The sequence below is a fragment of the Malus sylvestris genome, chromosome 1 (assembly GCF_916048215.2).
Source record: "Malus sylvestris chromosome 1, drMalSylv7.2, whole genome shotgun sequence".
In the NCBI taxonomy this organism is placed as follows: Eukaryota; Viridiplantae; Streptophyta; class Magnoliopsida; order Rosales; family Rosaceae; genus Malus; species Malus sylvestris.
The window spans coordinates 19062154-19085961 of NC_062260.1; the positions used below are offsets into that span (position 1 = coordinate 19062154).

The window sequence follows — 23808 nt, forward strand, 5'->3', positions numbered from 1 at the left end:
ATAGATTTCATCCAAATTAACGTTAACTCTTATCATGTGCAAACCACGTAACTCTCATTTGTGGACAAAAGTGTTAATTCACTAGACATTTAGATACAAAAGCTATAGAATCACACATATTTGCATATGTTTATATTTTAGAAATCTAAGGTTTTCAATTATTTTAAAGAATGAAGCGACCGAACTATCCACACATGTTGTGCATATGCTTCCATTTAACAAAAATTTGGATGGAATGAATGAAAATTTGACAGCAGGGGGCAAATCGGCCAAAAAAATTAGTTTAAGTCCTTAATTTTCTAATTAAAAAGTTCAGGGGGGAAATCGAAAGTTGAGTGATAGTTCAGGGGGCAAATCGGCAGTATACTCATTTGCAAAATACTGCCCCCTCCTTTCTCCTTCTCCTAATTCCTACACTCTGCACTCTCTCTTTTTCTCTCACAAAACACTCCGCACGCCCCTCTTCCTTCCTTCCTCCTGCCTCTGCACCTCTTCCTCCTCCTTCTTTTCCTCTCTCTTCGTCGATCTCAGAGCCACACCGTCGTTGCCTTCCAGGTACCAGGTACTAGATTTGCTTGAATATATTTGCTGTAATTAATTTAGTCGGATCAAATCGAAGAGTGGCACTACGACTCTACTGCTGCAACTGCGTCCGAGAAGACGACGACGACGGCGACGATGGAGAAGGGAAAGGGAGTGATGGGAGAAGGTCGGAGATGGGCCATTGACTTGACTGACAACTCAACTTCCCCTTCTTCTCGTGACTTCACCGACCCTCCTGGCTTCTCTCGCGCCTCCCTCGAACAGGTTTTTTTACCCCTTCTCTCTCTTGTTTCTTCGTTCGATTTGGATTAGGAATTTGGGGTTGGGTTTGTTCCCAATTAATTAGACTTGGGGTTTTTGTTTTTCTATAGGATGATTCGACTGTGAGTCGCCAGAAGAAGGTTGCTGAATCTACTTGGAAAGCTCAGGTACTGATTCCTCTCTCCCTAAATTTGAATTTATTTAAGCAATTGGATTTAGGGTTTTTCAGACTTAGGATTTCAGACATTTTAATTGATGAAAGATTGTACATTTGCCTCTTAACTCGATAATAATCACTTGATCGCAAATTGGGCATGATTTAAATTGCTGATGGATTACAATTTTAGATTTTTTTTCTGCTGAATTTTTTTATGGATTTCATGGTGTCTTTGTGTTTGAGCAGAAAGCATGGGAAGTTGCACAGGCCCCATTCAAGAATTTGATGATGATGGGTTTCATGATGTGGATGGCTGGGAGTACGGTGCATTTGTTTAGCATTGGAATCACCTTATCATCGTATGAATGGTTTTCTATTACCAGCAGTCATGGCATTTTGTAGTAGCCACCTTGTCATTGCGGAATAATTCTGGTTTAATGGGAGGGTTTTGATTCTTCATTACTGTTATTCTGCCTTTACATGCATATGTTTTGATGAAATAAAGGCTGATCAGGGCTTGCTGTCATAGCTCTCTCAATATGACAACAAGATTACTAATTATTCACCTGTGCAGAAAATGTGAGTGACATTACCTTCTCAAACATACATATGAGCACAAGATACTATGATCAATCCTGGTGGGGAAGAGCGGAGCCAATCTACGTGACCACATGTCCTCAACACTCAAAGTCAAAGGAGGGTTCAATCTCTAACCTACTCTTCGTTAATATCACCTCAACTTTCGAGAATGGAGTTTTCTTATCAGGTTCTAAAGGTGCGCTTCTCAGTGATTTACGATTCATTAACTTGGATCTGACTTACAGAAGATGGACCAACAATGCTGGTGGGTTGGTAGACTACAGACCGGGATGTCAGGGACTTGTTAAACACAGCACGGCCGGGATCATCATGGAACACATCAATGGCTTGGTGATTGACAATGTTAATATGAGATGGTCCGATGATCCGTTAAGGCAGTGGAATGATCCTTTGGATTTCAGGTCTGCTACTGTAAATAACATATCTCTGCTTAATTTCCACTCCAACTTGTACAAACAATGAAAGAGGTGGATAGAGAGAGAGAGATTAGGAAGAAGTATTGAATTTTGTTCAAAGTTTTTATTAGATTAAGGGCATGAAAGTTTGTTCAATTGGTCACCCACCAAGCAAAACCAATATCTAGAGTTGTTTTGTATGTTATGGTTTAAAAGTTTTTTAACCAGAATACACTACAAATTCCGCTCACTCGCACTCTGAGTTGTGAGAAATACAGAGGTATTTCAATTGAAGTAGTTTGTCATACTAATTAATATTTAAGATAAAGTTTATCAATATTTTTCTTTTAAAAATAATGTATATTTAGTAATTCACCTTTATTTGTTAAGAAAATTAAATTAATAGCACATATAGTATTATACCATTTTTGGTCATTTTACACAATCACAGCTGTTTTACATAAAAGTTTACCAAACACTATCATACTGCTTTTTTTTCCAAAAGCACTTTTACAAAAAAGTTTACCAAACACTCTACTACTTTATTTCACAGCCGCTTATTCTCATAGCACAACAGAAGCAGTTTTTTTTCAAAGCACAACAATACCAAACCAGCCGGAAGTTCTAGGAAACAGAAATCACTGTTTTTTTTTTGTCGGAAAAAAAAAAAGAAGAGGTAGGAAAATGTTACTTCACTCACAAAATAAAACTCTCTTTGAATCACTAATCACTCTAGAATAAAATTGGAAAATAAGTTTGATTGGGTTTTGCCTCTCTCCCTCCTCAACTGCAGGAAAAAACCATGCTTTGGTCGACCATGGCACTCAACTCTTATGACATCCTTGGAACAACATGTCAAACTCGCCGAGGTTCAACAAACACAGATGTAGTTCTTGGGGGCACAGTGAAGCATCCTGAGGAAGCATCATAGGTAGATCTCTTAACTATTTCATCCGTTGACGTTACCTGCAACAAGTTCATATTTAAACAACCAGTATAAAACAAATCAAGCAGGTTTATCTTTGAAGCAACTTCAAGTGATCTGAGCTCATCTGACATTCAGAATCTTTCTTCTAGGCTTGAGATGTTATGCAGAAAATCTCTGGCGCTCCTTTCGATTACGCCAAATTTGAGCAAAGAAACAACATGAAAAAACAGCGGTAATTGACGTCAATGGTTTACCTGCACAGGATGCAACTGAAGAGTCCTAGACTGAAGAGGGGGACTGGCAAATGACACCTCTGTTGGACACGCATTGATGATAACCACAATGTAAGAGAAACTGTGCAGCACAAAGGTTTACAAGTGAATTATTTTCCAATCGTTGGTATCATGGAAAAATTAAAGTTAGAGATATTTATACCGACATTGGATCGAGCTGAGATAACCCTGGCACGCCTTCATGACCATCTTCAATGCTCATTACTATGACTCCAGGGACTAATGAAGGGCCAGTATTATGGAAACGTACCCGTTCCTGAACATTGAATATTATGTATTAAAACTTGGGAGCAAATTTGGTTTATCTCTAAAATAAATGGTTCAGCTCATAGCGTTTGCCATACAAGAAGCCTATCACTTTTTCTTGGTAAAATCAATTCCAAGAAAAATCATTACTATTGTATTGGAACGTAAGTATAGATACGAGGCTTCTCACCTGAATAGCATTTGCCGTCCTCAAACGAAAAAGTGGTGAAGAGTACCTAATACGTAACAAATTAGAAAAGTTCTCCAAGGCAGCGAGGATGTGACTCTTCTGAGGCTTAAAGGATGGATCTGCTAATCTTGGTTTCATTCTGAAAAATGGAAACATAACCAAAAAAGTATCACTTGACATTTTATACCAGTCGTTATAAAGTTTCTGATGCCAGATACACCTTTCTACATGACATGTCAATGTCACTAAGAAATACGCAGGATCAAATGACTGGAAATACTCGAGTGCTTACAGCGGCCAGCTGTGTTCGTTCTTCTCTTTTGGAGGAAGGCCAACACCCCAATTGTTAGAGCTATAAGTGAAGTCCAGCCTGCAAATCATACCAACCAAACGTTAAGTTTGAGAAAGACAGACATGTTGCATCATGCATGGATTACTCAATTACAAAAGATGACATGGACTATTGGAGTGCGATTTATTCTTTGAACACATAAAGGATCCAACTTGTAACTCGAAACTCCAAAGTAGCATATAATGCAGAAGATCATATACTTATTCGAGCAGTTAGGTATAAGATCAGCTAAAATCTTGAAATCTTATGTAACAACTATAACTAAGACTGTAACTTGGGAATGAGATTAGCAATTGACCTATTGAACCAATCACCAGAATTGTATGAGTCACGATCAAGTGATTTTGACCGAAGCAGCTCATCGCCGGCGTGGAAAAATGGTATCCCCTAAAATTAGGAAATCATTTATAACTGATTGGTCATACAATATTCCAAAAAATGAACTATATAAAAATGAATTAATAAACATTATAAATAATCCTAGTAGCCTGCCATTTCATACATGAAATTTTCGTTAAATCAACATTAAATACGATTTAAAACCTGTCCGAGTGCTATTATACTTGTCGCCAAGTGATTTATCCTGCATCTCTCCTCTAAAGAAATTTCCATCGAAGTCTACAAGTAATGGATTGAGTTAGACAAAAAGTTACAAATCTGAAGTCAAATAAATACTGCAGAAGTACATGTACCTTCAGAGCCACGATGTCAAACAGAGTTTCGTTGTCATGAGCAGAAACATAATTGATCTGGAGAACAAACGTAGTTGTCAATTGTATGGTTTTTCTATGTTAATATTTGTCATTCTACCTTTAAAGCATCAATATGAAGTTATGAACAATGCATTAACATCCTGAGCAAAATGCATTAACCGAAGTTCATTAACCGCCAATATTCAGATTTGCTAAGCCCACTTTACAGCAGGTTCTCAACCTAGCATCTAAAATTATACAATAAATTACATCGGTTAAGGGTATAAAATATGGCTCAGAAAACATCAAGTACCTTCAAACAGGTGGTGATAGGCACAAAATCACAAGAACTAAAATTAGGAATCCTGATATAGATACTTACAGTTTCAGTAGGAGATAAAGTATATGCTACAGGTGTCCCGCCATAGGTCAATACTTCTGCTCCTTTTACCTGAATGAATCATTGGAAATGTCAAGGTAATGCATTTTCAGCTAAAACATCAACAGCGGATATTGATACTTATCCCTCTGGAAATTAATGTATACCTCTTTCCCTTCACAATCAGTTAGCACAAAATCCCTCAGGTTTGCAGCCATTCCAACCTGCATTGCTGTACTTCCATTAGATACGATCACAACAAAAAGACTAAAGGAATTATGGCTTATGAAGCCTTTTGCAATATCACCGAAGAAAGACAATAAGATTTGGATCCAAAGTCGGTTAAGTAGTATTATTTAAAAGAGGATGACAATCAAAACTTCAAATAGATGAGAAAATGATACGTAAAAGAAACTTCAAAGCGACAGAACTTTGTTTTTTATTGAAAATTCTTATCCCCTAGGTGAAGAAACCTATCAGTTTTAGTCTACCAATGCAGCTCACTCCGTCAACACAAGAACAATTTTCAGTTTAATTTCAGTTGGCATCCATAAATTTTCATGATTTCATTTGTTCATGGACTAAGGAGACAAAGGTGTCCAGCATCGGGCCAAAAACAAAATGCAAGATATACAAAAATGCATTAAAATGATAAACCTGAATGTGATCCTTTGATTCAGCAAGCATGTGTTTTGCAACACTTTCTGGATCATGATCGTGACCATTAGGCTACACAAGAAAGATAAATCCATTAACTATGATGAAAGCAATCATACAATATTCTACGTAAGAGATCACTTTCACCCCCTTAGCATGAGTCAAAACTGTAGTGATATACATATTACTCCTTCAGTGATGCAAAACAAGATATATGTGTATAGAGTGATGCTCTTTCTCCGTATAATCTAGCTCACAATGTTGATCATGCAAATTTCACTTCACCTTATTACGGTCTTAAGAGATTGCGGGACACATAACATGTCAAAATGTTTCAGTACGGAGCACCCACTATACTCATACAACACATATATAGTATATGCATGCAACTTATTAGCACACGAAATAAAATTTGTAGTAGTCTCGCTAAATAATCAACTAACATATAAAGAGCTCCTTTAAAAGTCATTATATACCTGCAAGAGCAGACCGGTCACAAATCCTTGCTGAAGAGGATGGCCAAATGGAGATCCACCAAGTATTGCATCCCGTATTCGATCATTAAAACTGATAGATAAATCAACACATAGCAATAGGCACTCACTAGGTAGTGAAGAAAGAAATGGAAGAAAGGAAAATCTAGTATATATAGTTCCCACTGAGTTCGCATTTGACTAGAACAAGACATTCCAGTACAAGGTTGAAGTTCAACCACCGTACATCTTTATTTGTGTCTCTTTTGAATCTCTGATAAGGAGAGAAAAACTAAATAAAAAGCAGGTGCCAATATCATCCTTTCAACTGTCAATAAGTGAAAGACTTTTTTTAATCAGACAGTCCTATATCTAATTCCTGCATGCAATCCTATTTCCTAGTTCCTCAATGTAACGAAAAGAAATGTTGGACCCCATTTAAAGGAAACGAAAAATAGTACCTCCCAATTCCAGTTCCATGAAGATTGGACTGTGACGCATTTATTCCACGTCCATTATTGGCAACTTCACCAAAATCCCATCCTTCACCATATCTTGATAAAAGTGATAAAACAAGAATACTGAGCCAAAATCATGCTAAAGATTCAAGAATTGTAAACAAAGCAACAGATCCATAGGGAAAATTCAAGCATCGATTTCCAAAGCTACAATAATAGTGTGTTAAATGAATATAGTGAGTAATTACATATAGATACTTGAGCCATCAACTCCATCCCTTTCCTTTGTTAGGCTGCAGAGTGCGTCTTTTGCTTTCACCTGTGCACGAATTAGTATCTTTTAGGCATTTGGCTATTGAACATCCTCTCAATGTACTATGCTAACTGGCTGAGAGTATTATACCATTGTTCTTCTCATTATATGACCCATAAGATCAAACCGGAACCCATCAACCTGCCAAAAGATTCATATGATTCCAGAAACCACCTTTAAGACTTACAAGTATACATGCGATGATGCATAAAACTCAAACCCTTTCAATCCAACGATAAATCAGTACACACTTTATAGATGAAACTACGTGAGGCTTCTTTGAGGTATTCAAGTACCATTTGATTAGTGAAATCTCACCTTGTAATCAACTGCCCAGTGCAATAGATCATCAACAATTAAACGCTCGACCATAAAATGCTCACTAGCAGTGTTGTTCACACATGTACTATTCTCGATAAAGCCATCTGTATTTCTTCTTAAGTAGTATCCTGGAACAATCTATAAGTAAACTTTAAATCAAAACAGAAGAATAGAATCATTCAGGAAGACTGTAAGGCAGGACAACAATCTATATATGGTGGGATCTTATGAATAATAACAAGTCATAACCTTATCAAGAACAGAATTCACACTAAATGGCCCACTTTCGGACAAATGATTGTAGACAGCATCCAAGACAACACGAAGGCCGTAACGGTTAAGCGCCTGCAAGCAATATAACCGTTTTCCCATTATTTTTCACCCAAGTAAACAGGAGGCATACGAGGGGACACTAAAAGCAGAAAACAGGAAAGTCTGAGGAGAAGAGTGTGGGTGGAAGGGATGAAGAGAGAAATCAAGTAAATAAATTACAAAACAAAAGGAAAGAGAATAAAGATCCAGTTAGGAAAATGGAAGAAAAACTTCAACCAACTGCAGATAAGATAACTTGTTAATCTAGTATTAGTATATCACAAGATGCATTAAACACAGAATTTGGAGAAGTGACAACCTAATATCCATACCTGGACCATCTTCCTGAACTCAATTGCACGGTATGTACCATTTGCATTACTTGCATAGCTTCCTTTAGGGACCCCCCAGAGAACAGGGTTGTACCTTCAAAAGACATAAAAGTAAAGATCAAGCCATCAAAAAGTACTTAAGCTAATAATGTAAAACAAACTGACAGAAGCATACCCCCAGTTATATCCATCATCATTTTGGATAGCTGTAATAAGAGCTTGTTGCTCATCCGAATCTGGAGCAAACTTTTCAAGTATCTTGAAATCTGGCCAATGTCATACAGAGGAATGGTGCAACCAAGCAAAAGTAAATTTAGCTTACATAAGACCACAACATTTTATTTCTGAAACATCAATGTATATACACATAACTCATACATCATATTCTGTTTTGCATCAACATCAATGGGAAAGGTTCCTTTATGTTTGAAGTTCAAATGGAAAGGACTGGTTGTTTTGCAATGCCTAAGCTCGTATATTCACTTACCTACATTCTTCCAGTTCTCCTTTTCATCATCAACCCCTGCAAATTGGAAGGCTGGCAGTAGATGGACATGAGTGATACCAGCATTTGATAATTTCTTCAAATGAAATGCACCCGCTGAATCCTTCGAGCAGTCAATTACGTATTTTTAATTAGTACACTCTTATAGAATTCCCCTTTCCTTTCATCCATCATGTAAGATCCACGTGGAACTGAATACTTATAGTTCTAAGTTAAATTAGTATGCTTCGGGCATACTTGGGTTACGCCTCTTAATAGAATAATAGAACTACCTGCAAAGTGAAGGCAAGATATCCACCACGAAATTCAGAATGCACAGTCTGGTCATTGGCACTGCAATGGCAGCTGAGTATATTAGGAGTGTAAAGCAATACCAAAACAATAACCATACTTGGAGAAACAGACACAGATTACTCGTCAAAAGTTAAACATAGCATACATCACTTGAGATCTCTTTTATAGATAATTGGCTGAAAGTGGCATTATTTGTTATTACCTGAAATCTCTGATGTGTAACTCATAAATACTTATGTCAGAGAAAGAAATTATATCAGGCTTCTCATAAGCCAATTTATCCCATCCTTCAGGTTTTATATCATCAGAATCAAGATTAACCAGCAATGTCCGCCTGCCATCTGATGAAAGCCTGCTCCAACAAAAATCAAAAGAAATTAAATCTGGGAAATGTCAATAAGCAGGCATATAAATCAATGTTCATGACTAAATACATACTAGTGGATAGCAGTGATGCATAACTTTAGAATATGGAAACACCTTAGCTATTTTCCGATAACTGTTGGCTAAATTAGACAACCGGCATACCCTCTAGCATATGGATCGTTTGCATAGCACTTTTCAATTTTCAAGGTGCTAGGATGATATACAGACACTTCATACACATAATAGCAGCCTTCCCAACTTTTTGGCCCTTTAGTACTCCAAACGCCATTAACCTCCTCAAGTTGCACAACTTCTTGGGGATTTCCCCCACCTAACGGTTCCTTATAGATGCAAACACATACTTCCTGTTTCGTAAAAAGAAAATGATTGCTTGCATAAGTAGAACTGAGAGGGCAACTCTAGTAAAGGTCGTACCCAGTGCACAAGGCTCCCGCTTTACGCAGGCTCTGGGAGAGGTGAATGTCGGCTAGCCTTACCCCCATTTTATGGAGAGGCTGCTCCCAAGTCTCGAACCCGAGACCTACCGCTCATGGGCGAAGGCACTTGCCATCGCACCAAGTGCGACCTCTAGAGGGCAACTCTAGTAATTAATAAAAAAACTTTTCACATATAAGTTATATACCAGAGCCGTAGGCGCCCAAAGGTACAGTGACACTGATTCTTCTGAATAAAGTGCACCAAGGGGACCATTATATGAGAACAATTCATCTAAAATACCAGGTAACTGCAGACCAGTGGCATCACTGCACCTTCCATTAGCTGTATAATATGAAAACAGATAAACCATATATTCACTGGCTGAAATTAAGAAACTGCAATCGATGATTTATGCAGATCTAGATTCACACAAAACACACTCACGGTAATGACTATGTTCCGTCATAAAAAAATTGTGTTTTCAAGATTACCAAGCTTACAAAGCAGTGATCCATCTGACTGAAACAAAGAAAGTTAAAATACTGATCCAAGATCAGAAAAAATTAAACGTAAATGAAGAGCTTCTATATTTTGCAATATAGCACCAAAAGTATTTAATGTTAAATTAAATGGTTTACCGGACGGACTGCTACAAAAAATTGTCAACCAATGAAACAATATATGATGTATGTCTAAAGGATTCGAAATAATTAGTCAGGATTCCGATGGAGGTGTTTCATTATATATTCAATCTGAAAGATAGTAGATAATACAATATATGATGTATGTTTAAAGGATTGGAAATAATTAGTCAGGATTTCGACGGAGGCGTTGCATTATATATTCAATCTGAAAGATAGTAGATAATAGTTCTATAAAAAAGCAATGCAAGAACGCTAAACACCTTAAATGGTCCGAGAATAACTTTTAGCACAAACGGGTGACTACTACAAAACATTAAATTACAAATAACTAAGAATATTCAAAACGTAATTCTTTAGAAATTGTGAGTTTTATCAACTTCAGCACTCTCAATCACATGCACACCCTCAACAAAAGGTAATTGATCAGAATTCGTTGTATTTCACCACTACTAGTCTAGGGAGACAAAACGGTTTATCTAACGGTGGGTTGAAAAAAACTGACTGGCAAAGAAAAAATGCAAAACATTCTTACCATCGAAAGTAGCAACTGCCAGTTGGCATTTGAGAAGAGGTTTGGCATCCAAATCAGGGGGCACATTAAAAGCTCTGTAATCTTTGATATGTGGAAATTTTTCTTTCACCTAACAGAAATCATTTTATACATGGGTCAGTTCGAAGCAGTTTCAAAACTTCTCCAGAAGTTACACTAAGAAAAAACAGCAACAAGAGGCTCCATGAAACAGCTTCTACAGATTACATAACATAGTACATTTTCCGGAAGCCCATGTTTATCTTCTTCAAGCTTTACTTTTATATCCTCACCTGCTAGCAAAGAAGTCTCATTACACTTAATTTAAAGATTTGAAATAACCACGAATTCCATTACTCAAACTCGAAGTATGAGTCAGGAAAGTCCTTACCTAGAATTCCATCACTCGAACAAGATAAAGCCGCGGTTTTACTAGCAAATAAGTAGCAGGAACCATTTCCAACATCGACATTCCAGGCAATAATTGATTCACTAACCCAGAACGCCCTCGAATACAAGAAGCCACTCTGCAGCTGTTCACCCCTCTACACACATACAAGGTCATAACTTAGCATCAACACAAAAAATTGTTTGAATCCCCCTCCCTCCCGTAGTTTAGATTAGATTAGAATATCGCTCGAATAAAAGAAAAAAAAATACAAGAGAATTGGATTCTATAAATTCATTCGTATCTACCAAAACAGTAACAAAGTTTAATCCTTTAATCAAAACCCACAACCAACTCGAACTTCTCCATCTTATTTTTACTCAAATTTATCATCTCGTTCCGAAATTCACGGAAACCCAATTTCGAAATTCCTAACAGGTTTTGGGAGCGAGAGAGAGCAGAAGAAACCTGCGAGGTCGAAGTGGGCTCCTCCTCGGCCGACATTGATACGGACGACGACGACGACGAGCACTGCAAATTGGGGTGTCTGAAAACCCCGGCGGAGCGGAGTGGGAGCGGCGGGAGAAGGGGTTTGCGCGCGGAGGCGAAACGGCGCCGTAGAGAGGATGAAGGACACGTGGCGGGGCGTTGAGGAGGGAAGTGGCGGTTGGTCGTTAGAGCCGTTGATGGTGGCCGGTAAAGAAGAAACGTAGACGAATATAATAAAGGCATCGAATTTTTAACCAAAAAATAATAATTCAGAGAAAGAGGGTGTGATTGTGAAGCTCTGAATTTTGCTGCTTTTCTTCAGATCTTTTCTGCCATTTCAGATTCTTACATTTTTTTGTTGTAAATACAAACCCAACAAAAATTCAAACCCTAAGTTATTAACAATATTTGGCAAAGATGTTTTCAAGTGCTTTCTTGAAAAGCACTTTTTTTTATGAAATTTCAACGCACTTATGACTGTTTTCAAAGAAGCATTTTCAATCAAGTACATGGTTTACCAACTATAAACCAACAAAAAATAAATAAAATCAGAGAAAGAGGGTGTGATTGTGAAGCTCTGAATTTTGCTTATTTTCAATTACCGTGTCATTTTTGCTCTGGTAGGATAATGAGAAAAAAATTTCAGTGCCCTTGAAACATGATCCAGGGCACTCAAGTGTTATAAAACAAGTTGTTGAATATTTTTTTCAAATATCACTTATATTATGACATTTAATATACCAATATGTGTTCTCAACGTGTTGAAAACTCTCTACAATTGTAGACTTTACGACTATCTAGCTGGTATAAAAATGAATTTCTTTTTTACTTTTAAGGAAGAAATTGTACTCTAAAAATAGTGTTTTGCACACCTCAATTGCACTTTACATGACAAACTAATAATTTTATTATGCCATTTTAGAATGCTAATAATGGTTTCCAAGTAATCATATTCGTTTTAGTTTCATTAGGGTTTGATGTAATTTTAGCTCGTAAAGCTACATGTCGGACAAATAAATAAGAATTTTGTACTTTGAAGAAAAATATTGCACCTTAAAAATAGTTTCTAATGCACCTCTATCTTGTCTCCATTTCGAACTATCGATATTATTATGTTATTTCTGGAGAGCTAACATTAGTTTTCTAGTTATTTCATATTGTTTTTGCTCTGTTCTGATTATGTACTATTTAACTCATGAATTTTAAGTACAACGTGCGTGCAAAGCATGTGATCAAATGCCAAATCACAATGACTATAGATTGAGGTGAAATATATACAAATAAAACTGGCTACTAATCTTTAATCAAAAGTGGAATTGGACGAACATATAACAAAATAGTACTAATTGGTGGTTTATATACAACTTACTCTCATTTTAGTGTTCTTATTTCTTATTTTGATTAAAATTAATATTTGCTATTAGTTTTATTTGTGCGTAATTTTTTAAGTTGATGGAAAAATGAATAAGAAATTTAACTTGAATTTTGAAGGGAAAATTTGATATGTTGTTCAATAGACCATTACCCCTTCAAAACGTGTGGGACCAACTATTGTTAAATTTCTCACTGAGCATGTGACTTCATGATGATCCTATGGCTCATGATCAATGGTTTCAAACTAAGAAAGCAACGTCCATAAACATTATATTATTTCTTCCTTCGATTTCATTGACTTGCTTCATTTGTCTAAACCAAACCCTCCAGTGGAGCAGTGAGCTTAGTTTCCTGCTAAACCTTTGCAGGCTATGAAGGTTTTCTTTATGAGAAAAGATCTCAAGTGTCAATATCATCATGATATGTTGCCAATATTGTTCCATTGTATCGATAGAAAATAATATTAATATAGGGTAAATAAGTATTAATATGCGATTTGCTACAACAACAGTGCGACTTGAGAACATTGCTATCGTAATACTGCTATTTGAGATCATTTCTCATTCTCTCTTTCTATTTTTGAAATGATCGGGGGCATTATGGCAGACACTCACAGTGAAGGTGAATGGTGGGCATGCATGCTTCAGAAAAAGAAAAATCTCTGGGAGATTTATGATTATTTGTCACAATTATTACGCTACTTTTATGTACCAAGAAAAAAAGCAAAAAAAGTGAGAAGAAAAGCACGAGTACTTTCAATCATCCCCAATATACCAAAGGGCACTCGCAACATGTGATTCTACATTAATTGGAGGCTATAGCTCCCACTAATTTTACATCGACTACAGAATTAGAGCAACTAAATTCAGAGAATAGAAGATTGAATCCCTCCGAGTTAAGGACTAAAAATGAAATAGTTATTAGACGGAACTAAGAAGCTATGAATTTTCATTTGTAAGACTGTTGTTTGAAAAATTCTAACTGATATGGATTGTAGCAATCCATTCCATGCTGCTGCCTTTGCATGTTTGACAGTATGAAAAGGATGTGCAGCCTTAGAAAATTATGTGACTAAAAAGCACAAAATGTTGGTCAATGGAGAACAGTCTTTTGGTGCTTGGTGTTGGGCGGAGAATCAGAACCAGAACCATCAGAGCTTACCAGACTTCTCTTGTTACTGAAACAACTAGCACTACTACTACTAATGCAGGAGTCTTGGTTTAGAAGTCGCCGTGGTGGAGGAGAAATGGCAACCGGTGGGATCTCAATGGACTTTAGTTGGGGAGGAGGGTGCTGCCACTGAGGCAACGGTCCAGCCAGGAGAAGGGTTTGAAGCAGAGGTCCGGCTTCAATCACTGCTTGAAGTAGCCTCCCTTTTTCCGGCAACGGCTTCTCAGCTCCCAATTTCAAAGCAGCCTGTGGCAGTGGCGGCGGTGATGACAATGGCGCCGGCGGCATCATAATAGGGTCTGCATTCGGAGATGGAACGATGATCTCGGAGTCAGAAGAGGCAAAATGTTTGTTTGATTCATTATCCTCATTTTGTTGCTGCTGCTTTTGTAGCTCTTGTTGGAGCTTGAGTTTGTCCAAAACTAGGGTTTGGCATTTTGCTTCTGCTTCATCTCTCTCTTGGAGGGCTTTGCTTAGGAGATCTTTGAGACGAGCAATTTCTTCTTCTCTTGTCGAAATCTTCTCTTTTGCTGATAAAATTGTCGTCTCAAGCTCCAAAGTTGTGCACGAAAGAGAATGCTTTAGCTCTTCTATCCCCTGCAAAAATAAGAACATTACTTAGCCATGCCTATAAGAAAATAGAATTTGAGAAATTGAAAGCTGAAATAGTTATCAGACGAGCTCGAACGAGATCCAGTACCTCTTCCTGATAGAAGAATTCCCAGCTAAGGGGGCTGCACTGAACCTCCATTACGGTTAGTGTCGGTTGCTTACAAGTACGTACTTTGGTTTCTAGTTCTTGTGATATATATGATGGACGTTGAACAAAACACACAAGGCCAAAAGCATTTATAGAAGGTGAATTGCGCTTCAAGTGCATTTTTTGTACCCTACACATGTACACAAGGACTCAACTTTTGTAGGAATGTGAACGTGAATTCTGCAGTTTGAGAGACCTTAAGTCTTCATCAGCGGCACTTTTTGCCCGTAACTGAGCCGCAGCATGTGCATGTGTGAGTAACGTTGGAATTACCATATTTGCTTATTACATTGTTGAACCTGCACTATATATTTATTGATTACATTACTAATCAAATCACTCGATATTCGATAAAATTAATTGATATTGATATGATATTTGGTAAAGAAGAAGAACTTCTGGAATTAAACAACAGACAAGTCATAAACCATTAACTTGTGTTGGAGAAATTTCGTAGTCAGACAATATAAGTAAAAGAAAAAAGTCATATTTGATGAATAATTAAAGCCAATTTATTTACAACACTTTTCTCCTTTACAGTCTAATCTCATGTGGTCTTTTTGACTCATACAAGGAGAATATTTTGTCTTTGTACGTATTTTATTTAGCCGCAACCCTTGCTCAAATTTAAATGTAATTTTATTTTTTAGTACATTGATATTTTTACAATAGGAGAAGTGAGAGTTCGGCTAAGCCATACAATGGGTAACCTAGTTTGGTATCGAATTCGTCATCCACGATATTTGAACCTAAGACCTCTCACTTCTAAGCAAATTAATTCCTCTTTCCATACAGCTTCGATATCACATGACGAGGCCGAAGCATATTTTTGGCTCATGCGTCAAAAGGTATGCTAAAGCAGAGTTGGTAACCACGAAGAATTCGTCTGTGGATTAAGTTGAGGATTTCCAAACCTCTGCTCATATATATCCCACTAGACAAAACGGGGAATTTGAGTATACTTATATTGGCAGCAGTGACCAGATTAAGAAATTCCGGCTATAAAAGTACAGAATCTTCATGGATTAGGATGTGTGATTTGCGGATAATTGCTTGGATTTGAAATTACTTAAAAAATTAAAATCTTGCAGATGATGAATGAAAAATTATTGTATAATATTGTGACGCCACAAATATTATATTTGAACAAAGGCATGCAGTGTTCAAGTACCATATAATAACTCGTAAGACTGTTATAAATAACGGAGGTAGATTGTCTGCCCTCCTGTTTGGGTGTCATTCTCATCCCTTCCTATTTTGTGCGGTCACGATTAAGCCACGTCAACATTTTATATTAATTTTTTATAGAGATAATAAAACAAAAAACAATAAAAATATAAAATGTTGACGTGCCTTAACCGTGACCGCACAAATAGGAGAGGATGAGAAGGGCATCCAAACAGGAGGGCAGACAATCTGCCTCCACAAATAACAACTCGATATTATTTATTAATGATTCATCACATGACTTGACTTAACCTCCAACATAATATCGTTGTATAAAAGAATTATTGACGAACTCAAAAGTGAAAACAACAATGTCATGTATGACATTATGGTGTGCCAAAATTAAAATGAAGTATTTTCTCCAACCACATGTGACAACGTCTGCATGAAAGATCTATGATACATATCTTGTTCATCTAGTTCAACTAAAAGATTCAAGGAGCTGAACCAAAAGTAGTCTAACAAATTAGAAAAAATTTTGAGAGTGCTCGAAACACGTCCCAATTCATCAACTCATCATAATACAAACAATTGGATTCTCCGGAAAATGGCAAGGGAGATAATGGTAGGGTTCTTGAAAAGATAAAATCCTCCTATTTGATCAATTGATTCAGATTTCGTGAGCTCGTCGTATTGGAAGAGTTTTCCAACACTGCCTTGCGCGTGGGTCCTCCTACATCTTACATTAGATGATGACTAAATCTACTCTAGACCTTAGTGTCCAAAGTTTAGGGATCAAAAAATCTGAATCACACAAATTGAATCTCACGGTTTCCATTAACTCATTTTGTTGGCTCGTCTTACACTAACCAACAATTTTTTTTTTTTCCACATAAATCAAAAGTTCAAATTTTTTTATTCCTAAATTTTGGATACTAAGATCCGGAGTGAATCTAATTCCATAATTGAGGAGTCCACATCTCCGATTCGTCATTTTTCATGGCTCACTTCTACCTTCACATGCACACACATGCAAAGTATATTTATTGTATGTTCCACCAAAAATAAAACTACGAGAAACGTGGGCTCTCATTTTTGGTGCAATAAGAATGTGGCACGCCATAAAAGATTTAAACATATGAATGCACGTCAGAGAAATATAAGACAATTATGAATCCTACTTTAGCAAAACAGAAAAATTGACACGACGGATACGAAGCGTGGCACGTGGAATATTTCAAATGTTGCGCTTTGAGGAAATATAAGACAATTATTAATTATTTTTAAATGAAATAGAAAAATCGACACAATTGACATGAATCATAGCATGTGAAATATCTCAAATGTTTCCTTATATACACCATATAAAATAACACAATCTAAGAATTTTGCATTTGAAAGATGAATTGAACTAAAGATTGCCGGTCGTGTTGATTGATCATGTAACTTTAATTGATATGTAGGAGCATTCGAGACATTTTCTGTGTAAACTTTGTTCTGATTGTGTCAATCCATTGATTTTTCTCTTTCAACGAATAGAGTTTGTAATTGTCCTATAACATACATATTCCCATAACTTTTTCTTAAATAATATGTTTCAACTAGTACAAAGTTGAGTATCTTTCACTTTCTAAGTTGAATTTGTTCGTAGAATTGTTAATGACATTTTAAAAATAATAGTTAGTTCTTCTCTTTTTATTTTATTTAAAATGCATAATTATTACTTTAGAGTAGTGTTAACATATACATTTACGCATATTCCTTATGAGGAGAGATCTCCATTTAAAAAAAGAAAAAAGAAAAAAAGATAAGGATTAGTTGTGGGGCCAACATCACATTGAACTTGCAAGTGACCCTAAACTACATTGGTGAAGATAGTGTTGCCTTTGCACCTTACACCACTGCGTAGATTCTCGTCGGTTCTCTAATCTAACAAATCTATCGTTGACAAAAAACAAATCACATTGAACTTCAACGATCCGAACTGTCTATTTTTCAAGTTGTACCTCATAAATTATCCTTTCAAAATATGAGTCAAATCAGAAATATTTGAGACATCTAATTAATTCAAAGAAATTAGTGAGCATTATGTTCTAAGAAACATTGAAATTTTATCGTAACAATTAAATGAGCAAATAATTTCAGATTGAATTGAACTTTTGAATAGATGATTTATGAATTGAGATTTACAAAATAGACAGTTCTAGTCGTGGAAGTTAGATGTGGAACGAGTCTCACAACTAATTCTCTTTTTTTTCAAAAAATAAGAATCCCCTTCTTTAAAGGTCCTGTACATTTACATATCGAGAAAAACTACAATAACATGTGAAAACTAGCTAAGGTCCAATTAAAATATGCATATTTGTTTAGCTTTTTCTCAACTTGGACTCACAATTCCAACTTTGAAGCATATTCTTTTGTTGTCTAAGACAAAAGACAAGCTTTTTCCTCAACTTGGTTTATTTACCTAGGCTTTCTTCTTTCCCTATTTCGTTCGTGCAAGAACGCGGATTGGATTTGTAAAGGATGATTTGATCATGATGTAAGAAAGAAAGAAAGGAAGAAAGAATCGACCTCTTTTGTCACTTGCTTCTCCTCTTTTGCATGTGAATTCGTGATACACTCGTATACTCATCGGTGCTATGAGCCTTATCAATGGCGACTTTGTGGGAAGCTAAAGTCTGGTTTGGTATTGTTATGCTTTGAAAAAAAAGCTGTTTTTGCTGTGCTATGAGAATAAGCGGCTGTGAAATAAATCTGTAGAGTGTTTGGTAAACTTTTTTGTAAAAATGCTTTTGAAAAAAAAAAAGCAGTATTATAGTGTTTGGTAAACTTTTATGTAAAACAGATGTGAAAAAAAAGCTGGTTTTTCAAAGCTGGGTTTTGTAGCTTATTGTTTTTGGCTTTTTTTCACCCAAAACTATGAAAAAAAAGCTGAAGCTGAATGTTTACCAAACACAAAAAAGCTCCCAGCTTTTTTTTATAACAGCTTTTTTCAGAATCACCTCAGTACCAAACTAAGCCTAAGTGTTCGGCCGCATAGGCTTTCAAAACATAAGGGGCCTCCTAATTTTTTTTATCTAATATATAAAAGAGCATTACAAAAAATTAGCTGGACCTACAATTACCTCTTTTTCAACTTTTCCATTTTTTCGGAAAAAAAAAACAAAAAACAAAAAAACATCCCACTTTTCTGTTTTTTTTTAATTTTTTTTCTTGCACTTTAATAATACTCTAGTGGCCCTTAATTTAATTAATGATTTTGTAGCAAAGAATGCATGAAGAATCATCTTTAAGTGAAACTTCAATGTTGTACTTTTTAAAGTTTAGTTCATTCGATTTCGTAAAATTGAACTGATTATTGATTATTTAGTAATGCTTATTTTTGTAGCTTTATCTGCTTATTATGTAATGATATTTGAAAACTGATAATTAGAGTGATCTTTAAAGTTTGTTTCAGTTTTAGTTATTGCTTCTAGCATCAATATATTGTAAAAAAATTTGGAAGACTATCCTAAAAATACACTCTTTATAAATTTCCCACAGGATTCCAAAATTTCAAAGACAATCCTGGGCCCTATCCTCACATTATCATAACTTCATCACATTAATTTATTCAGGATTAGTCAGATAAGAGTATCTGAACATGTACAAACAAAAGAGAAGGGGAAAAAAAAAATCATAAAATCGCTATGATTAATTGAACGATTGGTAGGAAAAAATCGACAAAAATCGTACTTTCAATGATCATAATACCTTTATAGAGAGAGAGAGAGAGAGAGTTTTTGATACAATAGTAGGTAAAGAGGAATCGAACCTAGAACCTCAAATGCAACGGTAATACTCTTTAACTGCTTGAGCTATAAGCGGCTTTGTGTATTTCAGGTTGAGTTTGTGAAATTTAGCCCTTCATCTGCTGATGCTATTAACGGAAACTAGATTAGCATTAAACTTTACAAAGTTAAAAGCTATTTCCTGAACCGAGAGTAATTTTACAAAACAACTACTTAATACCGAAAGGCACAACAATGTAGTTATTCTTCTGAGCATCAACTGACTCATTCTCTGCGCATCTTCACATTAACTGGAATTTCCTTGTATGACTGAATCTTCTGCGTTGCTCGGCGCAGTGGCCTGGCAGATGATTTTCGACATTCCTGGCCTTCAGATCTCGGGTCAATGTATCCGCCATCGTCCTTTTTCACTGAAGAACAAGTCAAACCACTTTCATGAACCACTTCGTCACTTGGAGAAGAGGCATGGACTGTGTCATCGTTGATCTCAAACGATGCTTCAGTTGCTCCCTGTTCTTCAGTTTTAAACTTTGTGGTCTGCCTTGTCAAGCGTCTATTAGGAAACGATAAATCATTTGTAAATATAGTGAAAATCTACAGAAACATGTACCTGCTTAAGGAAATCAAAGTTCAAACAGAGACAAACCTTTTGTTGTCCGCCTTCTCTTTATCATGGACTGCTTCAGTAATAGGATCCTCTTTTTCCGCCATTGAGCATGTCGGAGCACTTTCATGAGCAACATTTTGACATAGAGGAGGGACGGGAAACTCTTCGCCATTGGTCTCAAACAACACTTCAGGCGCCTGTTCTTCAGTTTTTAACCTTGCAGATTGCCTCGTAAAACGCCTATTAAGTAACCGTAATGCAGCTGTAAGTAATGTGAAAAAACTACTGAAAACACGTACTTTCCCAAAGCAATCAAACAGTGCACAAACAAACCTTTTGTTCTCGGCCTTCCCTTTAGGTTGGAGTTCTTCAATCGTAGGATCCTCTTTTTCCCCCAGTGAACATGTAGTCTCACTTTCATGAACTACATTGTCACATAGAGGAGAGACGGGAATTTTGTAACCATTGGTCTCAAAAAAAAATTCATTTGCTTCCTGTTCTTCAGTTTTTAACCTTGCAGACTGCCTTGTAAAACGTCTATAAAAAAATCATAAAGCAACTGTAAGTAATATGATAACCTACTGAAAACATGTACTTGCACAAAGCAAACATACATGAACAAACCTTTTGTTGTTAGCCTTCTCGTTAGCTTGGACTGCTTCAATTGTAGGAGCCTCTTTGTCCGCTAATGAAAATGCCGTCTCACTTTCATGAACCACATTATCGCATATAGGAGAGACAGGAATTTTTCCAACATTGGTCGCAAGCATTTCTTCAGTTGCTTCATGTTCTTCAGTTTTAAACCTTGCAGACTGCCTTCTCAAACGCCTACGAAGAAACCAAGAAGCACAAATAAATAAAGTAAAAATCCACTGGAAACATGTATTGCATATAGCAATCAAACATACACAAACAAACCTTTTGTTGTCAGCCTTCACTTTAACTTCGACCGCTTCAACAGTATGAGAAGCCACGGCTGCATGCAAATTATATCTCAAGAAATAGCACAGAAACAATAGACCAGAAAAACAATGAGATGTCAATTTAGTATTTACGTGGGTTTTTTGGATGTCGTTCCCTTTTGGTATTACAAGGCCCATCCTCATTGTCTGCTTGCAAGGACTCCCCTGCTTCAACACACTTAGTTGAACCTTCTACCTATGGGTAGTGAAAAGAAACATGTAAAGAATACAAGAGTTCAACAAAACAGATCACTCCTTCAAAATTTAATTAAGAAACCAGAAAGGAATGCGCTAACTACCTGATTTTCTGTACTTTGGCACGTTACTCTTTTCGCTCTCCCCTACGAGCACCCGGTTTACAGTTCAACAACTAAGTCTATAACCTTACAAAGCAGATTAAAGTCTTAAGTAGTTATACTCACCTCAGCCTCCAGTTTTCTCACATTCAGCAAACCATTTTTGCATCCAATTTCATGCTGAAGTGCTTTTAGCTAAAAGTAAAAGCAGAATGCTGTTAGTTCATACTTGTACACTTGAATATAAAATAGAAAGTGAAAGCATGCACTATTCTGACTTCACCAGTCGAAACTTAACTTACCCTATCTTTACCTGAATTGAGTTCCTGTAAGATTGGAGTAGAAAGTCGATTTTATATTGGTTGATGAAATTACCAGGTATCGGGAAGATTAGAATAATCTACAGCTAAAGTCTGTAAAGAAATACCCCTACGATCTGGCTATTAGCTTGGGCAAGTTGCAAATTTTGTTGTTGTACTTTCTGCAGATTGATTCTCAACTTCTGTATCTCCACTCTGCTCAATTCTATGATTTTGCTACCAAATGGCATTAAGAAAACCGAAAAAGCAAGACATGCCAAACCAGATTAGGAACATCAATGAGAGAAATACACAATGAGTAAAATAGATAGCCAAAAGGATACTTTCTGTCAGTAAGAAGTTTCATCAGTGTCCTATTTTCCTGTAAACACATTCAACAAACCCAAAATTAGCTAAACCAACTACATCATCAACATACTTAGACATATGAGATTAAGAGAGATCCAACCGAGACTGTACCTTCTGAAGATTGTCAATATACTCTTTATTTGTATCTGAATCAAATTGCTGCTTCTCCTGTTGAACTGATGGTTTCGGCCACTGCTGCTGCAAGTTGCTAATATCAGCAAGCCTCTTCCGTGAGCTACTTCCAATCGACAATCCTTTAGAAATTTTCCCTCCTTTTGCCTTGTTGTCTGACATCCACACCAAACATTCTGTCATTTTCAGCAAAACCCAACCCCAAAAATCCCAATAACTAATTGGCTACCAAGTCTACCATCAAAACAAAGAAGATGTACACAAAAATTTCCAAATAACGGAATGCTCCTGTGGGTTGAAACGAATAGCTATGCTGGTCAAAATTAAAAATTCCCCTCTTTTCCTACATTTCTCAGCAACCAAACAGAGCTTGAAACTAGTTATGCGTCTCAAATCCAACAAATTTCCACTATATCCTACACAAATTTTACCCGAGAAAACCTCGATAGCTAGCGATAACGAAATTTTCCAAACTTTAACGAACCCTAGCCCTATGAATCCCACACAAACAGCACCAGCATTCGTAATTGCAATTTGTCCCAAATTATGAAACCTCAAACATTAATTCTAAATCAAGAAATGAATTCATACAGAAAAATCAAACGCTAATTCATGAATAAACACAAAAAATAGTAGACTAGCGATTTCAAATGACCTAAAGAGAATCAAATTCTGTGAAATTTACCTCCGGCGGCGCTGTTCTCCGTATCGAGAATGATGAGACCTTCCATCGTGAAACCCGAGCTGAAACCCTAACTTCTCTCTCTCGATCACGATCTCACTCTCTCTCCTCTCACTTTCTCTCTCTAAAGTTTCATTGCTTCTGAGACTCTGAGATTAATGGAGGGAAAAACGCCGTCGTCGATCGGTATGTATTGGAAATTGAATAAGGAGGGAAACGGAAGGGACAGAGGGAAGGGTACATTCGTAAATGTGCCAGGCTCGGGACACCTACGGCTTTCCGAAGCTAATCCCAGACCCGGACCTATGGCTGATGGTCGCAATTAAATCTTATTGGGCCAATGGCCCACAGCAAAGCCATTGGGCTAGGCTAACCCAACTCCATTTGAGACCCAACATGGAAAAAATGAGTGACATCCGTCATCGTTTGTATATGTAATGTAGGAGAAATTCTAGGGTTCAACTCACCCGTGTCCAATTGACCCCACAACATAGCAGCATCATTTGTATTTGGTCTCATCCAACATCATATTGATCTCACGTAATTGAGTATGTTACAAGTTGTCACACACAAGAACTCCTCATGATGTAGGTAATGTTTAACGAAAATATATTAGAAAGAAATAAATGGATCGTTTCGAG

At 36.6% G+C, this 23808-nt stretch overlaps 4 protein-coding genes across 8 annotated transcripts; 1 reads left to right on the forward strand and 3 right to left on the reverse strand.

Annotated features, from left to right (window-relative positions):
* The first annotated feature begins 413 nt into the window (after window positions 1-413).
* On the forward strand, window positions 414-2250 carry LOC126621004 (uncharacterized). 2 transcript variants are annotated; one of them, XM_050289367.1, is made up of 4 exons: window positions 414-807; window positions 915-971; window positions 1208-1320; window positions 1536-2250. In XM_050289367.1, exons 1-4 carry the CDS (start codon window positions 679-681, stop codon window positions 1546-1548), a joined length of 312 nt encoding a protein of 103 aa, XP_050145324.1. In that variant the 5' UTR covers window positions 414-678; the 3' UTR covers window positions 1549-2250. The 2 variants fall into 2 exon arrangements, with proteins under 2 accessions (XP_050145324.1, XP_050145315.1); XM_050289358.1 differs by having other exon boundaries at window positions 415-807; window positions 1208-2250.
* Window positions 2251-2350: 100 nt separating this feature from the next.
* On the reverse strand, window positions 2351-12050 carry LOC126620986 (pullulanase 1, chloroplastic). 3 transcript variants are annotated; one of them, XM_050289338.1, is made up of 28 exons: window positions 11535-12046; window positions 11070-11223; window positions 10919-10974; window positions 10682-10790; window positions 9711-9847; window positions 9230-9432; window positions 8904-9053; window positions 8680-8740; window positions 8390-8510; window positions 8078-8168; window positions 7903-7996; window positions 7508-7603; window positions 7256-7396; window positions 7028-7078; window positions 6873-6943; window positions 6628-6720; window positions 6170-6260; window positions 5694-5765; window positions 5204-5260; window positions 5040-5108; window positions 4658-4714; window positions 4509-4583; window positions 4264-4352; window positions 3906-3983; window positions 3614-3752; window positions 3324-3433; window positions 3139-3238; window positions 2351-2922 (listed from the first exon to the last, which is right to left on the reverse strand). In XM_050289338.1, the coding sequence occupies exons 1-28, from the start codon at window positions 11796-11798 to the stop codon at window positions 2812-2814; spliced, it is 2940 nt and encodes a 979-aa protein (XP_050145295.1). In that variant the 5' UTR covers window positions 11799-12046; the 3' UTR covers window positions 2351-2811. The 3 variants fall into 3 exon arrangements, 2 of the variants coding, with proteins under 2 accessions (XP_050145295.1, XP_050145303.1); XM_050289346.1 differs by having other exon boundaries at window positions 10919-10971; window positions 11535-12045; XR_007622758.1 differs by lacking the exons at window positions 2351-2922; window positions 3139-3238; window positions 3324-3433 and having other exon boundaries at window positions 3834-3983; window positions 11535-12050.
* Window positions 12051-13661: 1611 nt separating this feature from the next.
* LOC126626918 (uncharacterized) lies at window positions 13662-15158 on the reverse strand. The gene is made up of 2 exons (XM_050296353.1): window positions 14800-15158; window positions 13662-14696 (listed from the first exon to the last, which is right to left on the reverse strand). The coding sequence occupies exons 1-2, from the start codon at window positions 14995-14997 to the stop codon at window positions 14022-14024; spliced, it is 873 nt and encodes a 290-aa protein (XP_050152310.1). The 5' UTR covers window positions 14998-15158; the 3' UTR covers window positions 13662-14021.
* A 4603-nt stretch (window positions 15159-19761) lies between these two features.
* Window positions 19762-23571, reverse strand: LOC126588210 (SHUGOSHIN 2-like). 2 transcript variants are annotated; one of them, XM_050253372.1, is made up of 13 exons: window positions 23171-23571; window positions 22465-22640; window positions 22329-22366; window positions 22113-22221; window positions 21988-22011; window positions 21812-21880; window positions 21689-21730; window positions 21483-21585; window positions 21346-21403; window positions 21052-21243; window positions 20761-20964; window positions 20467-20667; window positions 19762-20373 (listed from the first exon to the last, which is right to left on the reverse strand). In XM_050253372.1, the coding sequence occupies exons 1-13, from the start codon at window positions 23214-23216 to the stop codon at window positions 20085-20087; spliced, it is 1551 nt and encodes a 516-aa protein (XP_050109329.1). In that variant the 5' UTR covers window positions 23217-23571; the 3' UTR covers window positions 19762-20084. The 2 variants fall into 2 exon arrangements, with proteins under 2 accessions (XP_050109329.1, XP_050109274.1); XM_050253317.1 differs by having other exon boundaries at window positions 21052-21255.
* Between the last annotated feature and the right edge of the window lie 237 nt (window positions 23572-23808).

Bases quoted from the DNA above. Each gene is read 5' to 3' on its own strand.
- LOC126588210 (XM_050253317.1), bottom strand. From the start codon at position 23,216: ATGGAAGGTCTCATCATTCTCGATACGGAGAACAGCGCCGCCGGAG. The intron at 22,012-22,112 runs GTATTTCTTTAC...CCAATCTTACAG, and splicing joins CTAATAGCCAGATCGTAGGG to GAACTCAATTCAGGTAAAGA. The intron at 21,731-21,811 runs GTGAGTATAACT...GGGTGCTCGTAG, and splicing joins TGAGAAAACTGGAGGCTGAG to GGGAGAGCGAAAAGAGTAAC.
- LOC126626918 (XM_050296353.1), bottom strand. From the start codon at position 14,997: ATGTGTAGGGTACAAAAAATGCACTTGAAGCGCAATTCACCTTCTATA. The intron at 14,697-14,799 runs GTACTGGATCTC...TTATTTTTGCAG, and splicing joins AATTCTTCTATCAGGAAGAG to GGGATAGAAGAGCTAAAGCA.
- LOC126621004 (XM_050289358.1), top strand. From the start codon at position 679: ATGGAGAAGGGAAAGGGAGTGATGGGAGAAGGTCGGAGATGGGCCATT. The intron at 808-914 runs GTTTTTTTACCC...GTTTTTCTATAG, and splicing joins CTCGCGCCTCCCTCGAACAG to GATGATTCGACTGTGAGTCG. The intron at 972-1,207 runs GTACTGATTCCT...GTGTTTGAGCAG, and splicing joins AATCTACTTGGAAAGCTCAG to AAAGCATGGGAAGTTGCACA.
- LOC126620986 (XM_050289338.1), bottom strand. From the start codon at position 11,798: ATGCCTTTATTATATTCGTCTACGTTTCTTCTTTACCGGCCACCATCA. The intron at 9,433-9,710 runs GTATATAACTTA...TTTACGAAACAG, and splicing joins TTTGGGCGCCTACGGCTCTG to GAAGTATGTGTTTGCATCTA. The intron at 6,721-6,872 runs GTAATTACTCAC...ACTTTTATCAAG, and splicing joins GATGGCTCAAGTATCTATAT to ATATGGTGAAGGATGGGATT.